This window comes from Abramis brama, assembly GCF_963993115.1.
Source record: "Abramis brama genome assembly, chromosome: 7".
Taxonomy (NCBI): domain Eukaryota; kingdom Metazoa; phylum Chordata; class Actinopteri; order Cypriniformes; family Leuciscidae; genus Abramis; species Abramis brama.
Window position 1 is genome coordinate 25376405 of NC_139969.1, and position 13309 is coordinate 25389713.

At 35.8% G+C, this 13309-nt stretch overlaps 1 protein-coding gene and 1 long non-coding RNA gene across 6 annotated transcripts in view; both read right to left on the bottom strand.

Moving 5' to 3' along the window:
- Nucleotides 1-13309, bottom strand: part of vav3b (vav 3 guanine nucleotide exchange factor b) — a 65451-nt gene that overhangs the window by 22535 nt on the left and 29607 nt on the right. For 2 of the 5 annotated variants that reach the window (XM_084119455.1, XM_084119453.1), the window contains exons 15-19: nucleotides 11795-11904; nucleotides 10658-10759; nucleotides 8584-8681; nucleotides 7694-7716; nucleotides 7284-7317 (exon numbers count right to left, since the gene is read on the bottom strand). In XM_084119455.1, the coding sequence (XP_083975581.1) occupies nucleotides 7284-7317; nucleotides 7694-7716; nucleotides 8584-8681; nucleotides 10658-10759; nucleotides 11795-11904 (367 nt within the window). Of the gene's footprint in view, nucleotides 1-5330; nucleotides 6777-7283; nucleotides 7318-7693; nucleotides 7717-8583; nucleotides 8682-10657; nucleotides 10760-11794; nucleotides 11905-13309 lie in introns of those variants that run through there. The other 3 variants (XM_084119457.1, XM_084119456.1, XM_084119454.1) reach the window with 3 other exon arrangements.
- Nucleotides 355-2364, bottom strand: LOC311086533. Its single transcript, XR_014607088.1, has 3 exons — nucleotides 1783-2364; nucleotides 1317-1661; nucleotides 355-1001 (listed from the first exon to the last, which is right to left on the bottom strand). It is a non-coding gene; the product is annotated as an uncharacterized lncRNA (long non-coding RNA).

Sequence of the window (13309 nt, forward strand, 5' to 3'; positions counted from 1 at the left end):
ATATCCCATGAGTCCTAATAAATGCAATTTAAACTATTTCTGAAGTGCTTATTTTATAAAGAACACCGCTTTCTCACATAAACAGCCCCTGCACGAGAGAATAATTGATTCTCGAGCCATCGATATCAACCAATTCAGCACCATCGCCACGGACAGCAGACAAGGAAGGCAGAATCAAAACACAAAGAAACATGACCAAGGCTGAGTTTCCCGATAACGTTGTCTCTTAGCGCGCTATGAAGACTCTTAAGGTATAACTTAACTGAAGGTATACCATTTCTAGGTGTGTTCCCCGAACTATACCTTAGGAAGCTGCTTAAGATATACCTTCTTACGTGCGACGTTACCCGGCCGGTGTTTTGATTCTGCCTTCCTTGTCTGCTAGTTTGACCCAGTTTCTCAGTTCGTTTGATTAGTCATTAAGTTCACATGTCATCTCATTAATTAGCTCATTAGTTCCCTTTATTTGCTCCATGTATTTATACCCTGTCCGTTCTCGTCAGGATTATGTTGTGTTAGTTTGGTGTTATCTCCTGAGCTTTTGTCATTAAAGGCATCTTCACTGTGCGATTCATACCAACAATCAACCCAGGACAGCCCTGAAGCCTTAGAGAGAGGATGGAGGGTTCTTCTAGCATAAAATAGCTCCTTAGTATCCAGTCTATAAACTTGTTGTTTTTAATACTGCCAAGTACCCGGGTCTTAAAGCAGACCGTAAAAAAACTGTTGTTTTACATGTATTGGAGAGTTTTATGGAGATCTAAGCCACTAGAATGAACTGACTGAATGATTTTGGTTACTAAACTAAGGTTCTTGCCTTCATTTTCATATTTAAAAGCCAAATTTGTGAGGCTTTTTCAAATAATTAATTCAGTTCATTTAAAGTGCCCCTATTATGGTTTTCTGAATATTTCCTTTCATTCAGTGTGTAATATAGCTGTTTGTGAAAGTAAACATTCTACAAAGTTGTAAAGTCGAAAGTGCACAATAAATGTTATTGTCTCCCAAAAGAAAGAATCAACTCTGAACCGCCAATACGAGTCGTTTGTGTTTCGAATCCTACTGTGTGATGGTTCTACGTCACTAGAAAAGACATTTGCATAATGCCCACCTATGTTGTACGTTGTCCACCCGCGAACAACTTGACCAGCCCACAGCACATCATTTTACTGACGACTTCTTCTCAAATCGAGAAGTTCAACGTGGGACTCACAAAACGTTTTCTCCTGAAAGATAGGTCAGTATATTTGGACTAACTTGCTCCTCAGAATCACAACCTGTAAGTGTGATTAATTATTGTTGTATATATTTTCTACCTGGTGTTCAAAATACGTAGTTTTGTATTTTATATTGTGTAGGTCACCGGCTAACCGGCTAACTCACATTAATACTGTCTTACTGAAATACTACTGCAAATCAGCTGTGGGCCACTATTACCTAAAACTGTGTCTATTAATGCAGATTGTCAGTCATTCTTACTACTTTGAGTAAAGATAAAGGGTGGAGCAAGATTTGTTTTGCAAAATTTAATGTTAAATCAATCATTCAAGTTAGTAATGTATGCACCGTTATTGATACATTTAAATTAGAAATTTACACACACATCGATTTGTTGATGTACACTTGTTAATGCTGATAGTGAGGAATTACAATTGCAGCATCTCATTATGTACCTCAAAATGAGTTGTGTATCACTGAGAAACGGCCTGCTCAAGTCGTCCTTGCAATGGAGGTTCGGGTTGAATAACTAGTTCTTCCAAAGTTCCATCATCGTACTCGCACTCTGATTGATATGGTAAAATCAACGTTATCGTTACTGTCTTTACAATGTGTACAAGTGCTGAGGACTGAGGAAGCCTCCTGAGCTGAGGTTCAGTTATGGTAATGTGCCTTATGACACACACTGTAAGCAGTAAACCAATCACTACAGATTGGGCCATCTGGCCAATCAGAGCAGTATAAGCTCACGGAAAGGAGGGATTTAGAGAGACTGATTCATTCATGAGTCGGTTGAGATTCAATGAACAATGCGGTGATGTGCACTGTATATTATGAGAAAATGAAAGTGTTTTTTGACCTTTGATGCATGTAAACCTGTTGTAGGAGACCTCCAAAACAAAATTAGGAAACTTTAAAATAGCATAATAAAGGCACTTTAAATATGACCATTATATGTATGCATGTATGTATGCATAAGTGTATGTAAATGTATATTCACTACTATTCAAAAGAATGGGTTAAGATTTGTTTAATGTTTTTCAAGTCTCTTATGCTCACGAAAGCTGCATTTATTTAATTAAAACATAGTAAAAACAGTAATATTGTTAAATATTATTACAATTTTAGTATTTTAAAATCAAATGTATTCATCTGGGCCCGGTTTCCCAAAGCATTCTTATCTCTAAGTAGTTCTTAACCTATTCCTTAACCTCTCTCTTAACCTTATGGGACGGTTCCCGAAACGTTCGTACGCTAAGTATATCTTTTGTAAGTCACACTTTCGTAAGGTTGGTCTGGACCATTCGTAGCTCTCTCTTAGCGTTGTTCAGGTCTAAATGAATATAATTCTGAAGTTTTAATACACCCAGACAGTATTAAATTAGGCTAATTCAAGTGTTTTCATGCAAAGAATAAAATTGTCATTACACTGATTGTTGTTAGATTTTTAATTATATTATTATACAATATTATGAATTGAATTAAAACGCTCTTTTAAAGGCCAGTGAAAGCATAGGCTACTGTCAGTTAAGTCATATTCGGACGCTAATATTGTTTCTCATGGGCTCGTCCGGTATTTTAAACATTTACAGGGGTAAGTCGGTGATTTTAGTGCCGTCCGAATCCATAATATCAGTGTTTTTCTCACCCAATCCGCGTAAAAATCCCTGGCCAAATTAGTACCTTCTGTTTTTTGACAAACAGGTCGTGTGGTAATTTAATTGCCGTCTGAATCCACATATCCGAGTTTACAAGAGATTCAAAATTCACGGTTTAAATCCTTTTTGATCACTGCCGAGCACCGTACGCAAGATGTAAACTTTTATTACTGAAATGCTGGAAAGTATTTACACAAGAACAATATTTCATCGCAGCTCCACCTCAGCGAACAAAGATGGGAAAGAAAAGGCGGCACGTACATTTTTTAAAAGGTTATTGTGGCAGCAATAGGCTATATGTTACAATTTTAAAATATGTAGGTTAGGCTATTATAGGCTATTATAGTTTGGATTATTTTTTATAATATCCAATAATCATAATAAATTGCAATTTCAACTATTTCTGAAGTGCTTCTTTTATAAAGATGACCGCTTTTTCACATAAACAGCCCCTGCACGAGAGAATAATTGATTCTCGAGCCATCGATTTCAAACAATTCAGCACCATCGCCACGGACAGCGCCGGGTCACGTCGCACGTAAGAAGGTATATCTTAAGCAGCTTTCTAAGGTATAGTTCGGGGAACACACTTAGGAAAATAAACAAATTTGGTAAGATATATCTTTCGAGTCTTCTTAGCAGGCTAAGAGTGAGTGTTATCGGGAAACCGGGCCCAGATGGCTAGGCTGAATTTCAGCAGACATTACTACATGACATCATACTCTATGTAAGCTGAGGTGTTTTGTATCATGAACAATAAGATGGTAGCAGCAATAACTAAGGTGTAATGAGACCACTACTGACTGTCAGACACGCAGAGGAGTTTTCCTGCCATTACAGCCCATTGAATTTACCCTGGCAGCTCTGACTGGTGCTCAGCAGCAATTGCCTGAAGGTAACTAAAAGGACACACATATTTGACATCCCAGGTGTTTTATATGATGTTCACCGGGAGTGTCAAATTTGTGACAAAATTCTTAAAACCACAACTGGCGATACAAGTACAGTTTTCTCAAAGCAGTGTGGCAGTTAGTGATCCTAAAACAACTCATCATGTGTTCTTTGTTAACTTATAAATTGACTTGTTATCTTCAATGTATCAACGGCCTGAACCAAGGAGGTGTTCCACCTGCTGAAATTGGTGTGAAAATTAGATTTTCTGAAGAAAGAATCCATTTATTCCATTTATGTATGTTCATATTACAACTTCACAATAAAGCACTCAATCAGCTGTAGTTACTGATAAGTACAATGTTGTAGAAGTGAATGTTCCAATTAATACGACCAAATGTGCCAAAGCTATTTTTTTTTTTCATTCCATTACAGAGAACTGTGCAGATAATGAAGATAATAAAGCTGCTTCAACTGTAAACTTCTTTCACTTTAGCTGTCAGAACACTTGAGCTTATTTAAAAGTAACAAGTTGGTCAAAATACTCTGTTAAATCAGAAATGAATCATTCAAATTAAACAGCAATAAAATGAGCAGGGCAATTTTGTGCTGTTTCTATAATGCATTGTTTTTGACCACTTCTTCCTACCATAAACATGAACACGCCCCTTCAGCACTTTAGGATTGTTTTTTAGTCCCAGAAGAGCAAAACAGAACTGTAGCAATTTTGAAAATCAGCACTTGTTTAAGCTGAGCATGAAGTTTCACCATTCTGAAAATAAAATGATGTGGCAGTGTTTTTGGAGTAAAATGACTCTCCTGACTGTTTACAAGTAATACTTCTGAGAATGACAAAATACATAACAAGGTTGCCACACAGTTGGCAAAACTTTACTTTCAAAATACTTTTTACAAGAAACATGATTGCTCATTTTACTTCTGATCAATTCAAAGTTTAATGCGTCCTTGCTAAATAAAAGTATTAATTTCTTCATAATACATATTAATTCATTTATTAATTTTGTAATATATATGTGTGTGTGTGTGTGTGTGTGTGTGTGTATATATATATATATATATTTATTTATATATATTTATATATATATATATATATATATATATATATATATATATATATATATGAAGAGTTCAGATGCAAAAGCCTCTAAGTGCCATCTGAAATTTTCTTCTAGAATGATCATTTTTATCAAGCTCGTATATTTAAGTTCAATAATTTCACTTAAATGGCAATGCAAATTTCCTATTAATTGTCATTTAAGTGAAATTACTAAACTTAAATATACAAGCTTTATAAAAATTATCATTCTAGAAGAAAATTTCAGATGGCACTTAGAGGCTTTTGCATCTGAACTCTTCATATATTTATATATATATATATATATATATATATATATACATACATACACACACACACACACACACACACACATTTAATAACTCATATAATCTCTTTATAACTTAATAATCTCATATGATTTGAGAATGATCATATCTGTAAATCCTTGCAGAATATTCTGCAATGCTTTTTTTTTTTTTGGTGGTAAATGCTTTCAACAAAATGTACAAAACACAAAAACACGAAATAATGTCCACATTATAATAAATGGTTATAACTGTGTTTTTTAAATGATAGTTTTTTATATTTTTTATAAATATACATATTATATTGTGTGATCATTCTCATTCAATAAATGATGCATTTATTATTTTATAATTATTGCATTTTTTCCACTTTTTTAATTTAATATACAGACTTTTTTGCATTGATAAGACCGTAAATAGACCCAAGGTGAATGGAGAGATAGCAAGGGAAAGGGATTGTGATATGTCTCAGACTTTACCAGGCTCATATAAAGCTCACAAATCTCACACAACATGCTAAATTGTTGCTTTGTGGACTCAAAGATATTAGTTCTAAAATAAATAATTTAAACAGGTGCGGAAAGGAGCTAAGTCAGACTGCTAATAGTAAACTATTTGGTCTTCACTAGATCATTTTAAATGGTCCCGATGTGTGACAAATTAAATTTGAAAAGTGCATATAATGTATTAAAAGGTCAAAAAAGCGAGAACTGCTGTTTAAAGTAGTCATTCTGATGATAAACTGTTTTGTTATTATCTGGAACGGCCACATACAGTGGGGAGAACAAGTATTTGATACACTGCCGATTTTGCAGGTTTTCCCACTTACAAAGCATGCAGAAGTCTGTAAATTTTATCATATGTACTCTTCAACTGTGAGTGAGGCAATCTAAAACAAAAATCCAGAAAATCACATTGTATGATTTTTAAGTAATTAATTTGCATTTTATTGCATGACATAAGTATTTGATACATCAGAAAAGCAGGACTTAATATTTGGTACAGAAACCTTTGTTTGCAATTACAGAGATCATACGTTTCCTGTAGTTCTTGACCAGGTTTGCACACACTGCCGCAGGGATTTTGGCCCACTCCTCCATACAGACCTTCTCCAGATCCTTCAGGTTTCGGGGCTGTCGCTGGGCAATACGGACTTTCAGCTCCCTCCAAAGATTTTATATTGGGTTCAGGTCTGGAGACTGGCTAGGCCACTCCAGGGCCTTGAGATGCTTCTTACGGAGTCACTCCTTAGTTGCCCTGGCTGTGTGTTTCGGGTCGTTGTCATGCTGGAAGACCCAGCCACGACCCATCTTCAATCTTCAGTCCCAGCTCTCTTCAGGTCATTGGCCAGGTCCTGCTGTGTAGTTCTGGGCTGATCCCTCACCTTCCTCATGATCATTGATGCCCCACGAGGTGAGATCTTACATGGTGCCCCAGACCGAGGGAGATTGACCGTCATCTTGAACTTCTTCCATTTTCTAATAATTGCGCCAACAGTTGTTGCCTTCTCACCAAGCTGCTTGCCTATTGTCCTGTAGCCCATCCCAGCCTTGTGCAGGTCTACAATTTTATCCCTGATGTCCTTACACAGCTCTCTGGTCTTGGCCATTGTGGAGAGGTTGGAGTCTGTTTGATTGAGTGTGTGGACAGGTGTCTTTTATACAGGTAACGAGTTCAAACAGGTGCAGTTAATACAGGTAATGAGTGGAGAACAGGAGGGCTTCTTAAAGAAAAACTAACAGGTCTGTGAGAGCCGGAATTCTTACTGTTTGGTAGGTGATCAAATACTTATGTCATGCAATAAAATGCAAATTAATTATTTAAAAATCATACAATGTGATTTTCTGGATTTTTGTTTTAGATTCCATCTCTCACAGTTGAAGTGTACCTATGATAAAAATTACAGACCTCTACATGCTTTGTAAGTAGGAAAACCTGCAAAATCGGCAGTGTATCAAATACTTGTTCTCCCCACTGTAGATCTGAATCCACAGAATTACTAAGTTCCCAGAGTTCCCAGAAGACTATACAGAGCAACAAATGTTTAAAGTAGAGTACATAAAAGGCCTTTACAGCAGTTTTGAAAACGTCACAGTCTATATACAGAAACATGCTGAAGACAAAGACTCCTACCTGGGTCTTCTTGTTTCCGAGGTGTTGTCTTTCTCTGTGAAATAAGAGAGGAGAGAGAATATCATTAACAGATTCTATGCAATATGAACACACTCAGCTATTATTATCTACTTTTAGCAACACTGGTAAAAATGTGGTCAAAATGATTTTACACACTGACACAAAGAAACAATCTAACAATGATTCTGTCTTTCCTATTTAAGACTGCATTCTGTCAGTACAGTAAACATACATTTAAAGGACAATAAAACATATACTTCAGGCTGCATTACACAATAATTTTCCTCTACTTCCAAACATACATAGAGGAAGATCATGTTATATTCACAGTCTGGAAATGGCATGCATTATGTTTGAAGTGTACAGTATGGACAGTCAGTTTAGATTAAGATTAATGTCGGTTATCTCACCTTAGCTTTTTGAACAGCAACATCTGAGATCATAATGAGAGAGTAAAAGAAAACTGTAAAGGCAGCAAAAGGCTGTACATGTACAAATTACAATTCTGTGGCATTATATTGAGTATTATAGACATTTCCAGCAAGCAAGTAGTTAAATTAGTTGCCATATATCTAGAGAGCCACACTAAACGGAATTTTCACACAAAACACGTTTTTGCTCTTTTTTTTTAAGCGTGAGGCACAGGGCGAATGGAATAGAAGAAAAAAACAAGGTCTAGAGATGAGGTGAACTTCTTTTTACTCTCCCAGACACCAAACATCTATCTTTATTGCTGGATATGATCCTTGCAACAACAACAAAATAATAATAATAATAATAATAATACTCTTAAACTGGAAATCTTTAGACTCACTTGGAGGGTATATGTTTTTTTTATTAGTTTATTTGTTGGTTTTTAAGCCAAACTCACATCATTAATTTCAAACTGTGTGGCAGTACTTTCTGGATTTCCTCAGTTCTGCAAAATAGACCTGTTTCTAGATTCATACTCCTTGTCCTTGCTTTTTATATTATATTAAAAACTTACTATAAAAATGTTTAACTATTAACTTGTGCACCATGTTTTTGGACGTGAGTGCAGTGGTCAAAATGTTTGTATAGAAAAATAAAGGAAAAGGGAAATGCAGCAGAATGCAAAAACATTGTCCCCTGAGGATGTGGTGCATACCGGAATTCTGTCCTTTTATTCTAATAGTAAGGGAATATTCTGTTGAGCGTATACGGGAAACCAGGTTGGAAGTTATTTAAGGAAGTGTGATTGAATTTGTCGCTCTCTCTCTCTCTCTTTATCCTTTTTTGTCAAATATGAAATGCCAACATGGAGAAGCTCTTTACTGACCATTACCTGCCCTTCCACAGGCTCCTAGTCTTCCCAGACAGCCCTTATGAGCTCCGTTTCCACATTTAGTACAAAGATAGCCTTGGTTAAAAATTCCCCTGAAGAGCATGAGGATAGAAAAGGTCACAAGGGTCAACACTGACTTTTATTGATCTACATACACATACCTTACATGACTATTACAGACCCCAATAAATCAACTTTTAGGCCATGCCATTTAGCTTCAATAGAACTTAGTCAGGGTAGCATCATATTTAATTTTTGACAGAAATAAAAAGAAGGCTTTGAGGAACCACTACAATTTGTTCAATGAATTATACTGTTGTTTAACAACTGCTGATGAAACATCTTTCTAAAAAACTTTCAATAGATAAAAACTCCATAAACATGTTCGGCTATATTAGCGTCCACAAGAACGTACGTTAACTTTCTGTTCGTTATAAGCGAGCTCTGCTGTTTTGTCATCTACAATTTTAAATGCTCAAGCTCTTTAAAGCATGATGGATTCTGATTGGCTGTCAATGTTTTTGTATGTCATCAGATGGAAAAAAAAAATCATTCTGAAAGGGATTCTAAAGACATTGTTTCTCTCTACAATAATTTTGTAAATTATTGTTATTTACAAAAAATTTATTTATTTAAATTTACAACAATCTTTATCATTACCAGTAGCATATCAAATTAATAAAAATATAAATCCTTTAGTTTAAATATGATCTCGTGAATAGCCTTTATATAGTTCTGTTGTTTGTTTTATGTTTGTTTTGAGAATAGACATGACTTTCTTTTCCTCATTGGAATTCCTCCACAAATCAATAGAGGCAATAAAAACTACATTAAAGGGGTCAACTTATGAGTTTTCTTGTTTTCCTTTTTCTTTAGTGTGTTATGTAGCTGTTTGTCCATGTATAAGATCTGCAAAGTAACAAAGAATAAATCTGTTTGTAGAAATCTGAGCTATATCCAGACCTAGGTAAAACGCCTCGATCGAATCCTCACTTACCGACCTACGTCACTAGGTGGAAATATTTGCATAATGCCGCCCAAATGCTCAAAGAAAGAAGGCGTGGCTTCAGTTGTCATTAGTGTTGTCGCCACCATTTTGTGGAGACGCTGTGTGTTTCTATGCGAAAGCAAAGGCAGCACTTTATTTGCCCTTCCGAAAGTGGACACAATTAGGACCAGTGGTTAAGATTTATTCACAACAATGCTCCAGAACAGTACAACCCAAATGTTCGTTGGTGTGCAGCGCAGTTTCCTGATGCGAACCTGGAAGAGTACAAGACTGGCTGTGTTCCAGGCGGCGTTTGTCACGTTCAGCTGAACAGTGGCTTGCGTACCGCAAATACATACGAGTATCCGATCGATCGGATTGGTCATCAGCATTTTCAGAATCCGACTCAGGCTCAAACTGATATGATAAAACTGACAACATTATTAACTGACTTTGGAAGCTGAAGCTCCATTATGGTTAGGGGCGTTACATTTCCGACACCCGCTTGAGATGTTCGGCCAATCACAACGCACTGGATCAGCTGGCCAATGAGAGCACACTACGCTTTTCGGAAGGAGGGGCTTTGTAGAAATCGACGCGTTTTAGAAAGTTGGGGTATATTATTTAGAACAATAATATACAGTATGTGAAAAATAATGTTTTTTTTTTTTTTTTTTACATTACAACATGGTAATATTCTATTACACCAAATACACCAAATAATGATCTTCAAAAATAGCATCATATGACCCCTTTAAGGCAATTCTAGGATAGCAATACATCACAAGAGTGTGGACTCGGAGGAAGATTGCGGGGTTCCGTTTAGTATATGGCCTATCTCTCGCAGCCTTGTTTTCATCTGTGTCAAGTTTAATATGGCATCTACCCTAACTACCCCAAAACTATATTTTTGAAGATTTATTCACATTTACAATGTCACTGCACAGAAAGCACAGAAAAAAACTGTGCTCATCAAGCAATTTCATAAGGTCTTTATTTTAATGATCCGAGTGGTTAATACTGATTAACTTGTTTCAACACACAATTTACAGCAGCCTCAGAAGTGTAATGACAGCTCACCTGAGAAGCATATGACAGGAGCTGCAGGTGGTGGCCATCTCGAATGTGTGCATTCTGAAGAGGTGAGAGTTAAACGTGGCATTCTCAGGGCGAATATTAGATCTGAAATGGAAAATGGGAAATATGGAAAAACGATGGTGCAAAGTTGACTGATTGGAAAAATGACAAACTAACTGTGTGAGTTAAACTGCATGTTTAAGTGTTGTGGCCCGTGGAGGCAGGAACCAAAAACAGATTCTGGGCACGAATCAGAGCATTGGGGAATCTCTTTGCCCAAACAACTCTAAGATTGATTCTTGCATCAAGAGAGCGGTGTGCATGCAGCAGGTGTAATTTGTTGTTTGAATGCACCTTTCAGATCATTACGCAGTCAACCACATGTATACGTGTGCGTACAGAAACACATTTTTTAAAGGGTGACATATAAATCAAGAGGGAGAGGAAACATAATTTCAGACTCTCTGCACGAGGCGTGGCGTATTCTTTTGAACCTACACAAATTCCAAATCAGAACTTTCGTTAGTTTCCCTCCCTCTTCTCTCACTATTCATTTCTTTCAGCGTAGCCCTTGTAAATACACTGTGCCATCAAATCTCAACAGCATCCCAGGTGCAGAATGTCACCATGTACTAGAGAGAAGTAAGCTGCTTGACATCAAATGGCATCGATATAATCATGCTGGGTGCTATATTGAATAGAAGATGATGTGTGCAAACATTTTCTCTCTCTCTAACATAAAAAAGCAGATGTTTCCTATTGTCATATGCACTATTCTATTTTGAATGCAGTTTGAAAGTATGAAAGATCACCCAACCGATTTCAAATTTTCACATTTAAATAATTAGTAGTTGATTTAAATTTACAAATTGTCATTTACTCGCTCTCAAAAAACAGTTATCTTAAGTTGGATCTCAACAATTTGGTTAACAGCTCAATGGAGGGGAAGATTATCAGTGAATTACTTCAATTCATAATTTCATACCTTCCAGTACCTTTTGTGCTGTTTTTAAAGCTTGAAGACTAAACAAAACAAAACTTCTCCTTTTGCGTTCCATGGAACAAAGAAAGTTTGGGACAACAAGAGGGTGAGTAAATGTGACAGAACTGTGATTTTTGGGACCAAAGTTTCAAACTCACATGGCCATCTCAAACTGGTCCAGCCATTTCTTCTTCAGCTCTTTTGTCTTGAACAGGAACTCAAATCCAATCTGCCCCTGCTGGTGGGTGAGGAAGAACCCGTAGGACCACTGCCAGAGGACAAGACACAGCAAAATAACTGCTTAAAAGATACAAATTAGACTTTTATGTAAAGACCTATCTTTCAAATATGCATTTACATTAAGACTTTTTGTAATAAGTGGCACAAAAAGTTGATGTACTGGAAAATTAAAGGGTTGTGGTGTTTGGTTTAAAGCTGTGATGGAAGATTGCGGTGAGGCTTGGTGGGTGACTGGGGGAAAGGGCTCATTTTATTTTATACGGTAATAGACAGCCAGAGGCAACCTTGGGTGAGTCAACACATTCATCAGCAACTATTCAGTGTGTATGTGAAAATGTGTATGTGTGTGTGCTGTGCATAAGTACATTTGTGGCGTAGCATTTATGCAGACTACATTCGCAGCATCCCATCCTTGCCTCTGTCCGGGCCAGTGTTGTAAAACTAAAACTATTAAATATTATTTGTAGTAATTGAAATAGAGCTGTAATAAATTAAAAGTATTAGATAAAAAACGTAAATGAAATTTAGAAGAGTTGCCTTAGCAACTATCTGAAATAAGTTGAAATACTATAATTACTAAAAGTAAAAGTGTTATAAAATTAATTGAAGCTAAATAGAAATTAAAATGAACAAAACACAAAAAAAGAATACTAAAACTAAAATTAAATTAAAAACTATAAAAGTAAAAGTTAGTTCAAAATATTAATAAATACTATAATAGTATATCAATAGTATTAAAATAACACTGTTCGAGTCAGACAATTTTGCCAAGTATTTCTGGCAATAGTAACTCTTATCAACAGGTTAATAACAAACCTGACAGAATCCTTAACAAATAAAGAATATGAAAATGAGCTGCCAAAGTTTACATGTTAACTTACGAAATTAAATTAGCTTAATACAGTCAATATGTTTATCTAATCTAACATGAAAAGCATAATATTCTGTTCCGTGTGTTATCAAAAGACTGAAATATGAGGATGTGTTCAGTACACATGAACAGAAAAAAACCCATATTTTTCAATAAAAGGGGAAAAAAATGTATTTATAAATTAAACCCAGGTGAGACTTTAAAAGTAGTAAAAGCAGTCTTTTTTTATTATTTAAATATAATTAAAGCCCTTGCAATAACTATTACAAGCTTTTCTTTCCTCCAAAAGTAAATGTGTTAAAGTAAATGTATACATTATTTGAGCATTACATAAATGTGATAATGTTTATTAATGATGGTTATTATAAAGTTTTACTATATTCTTAAAGATTTTTATGTGGCCATGTCTGTGTGTTTTGTGGTTGAAGGAATAAAATCCTTCAGTGTATTAAGTGTGTGTATGTGTCCTGAGGAGTGGCAGAAAGGCACTTCAAACAGAAAAGCCAGCAGGGCTTTGCTTGGCCAAGGTCTCCTTGAGACAGATTTCACCAGACCATCTGTT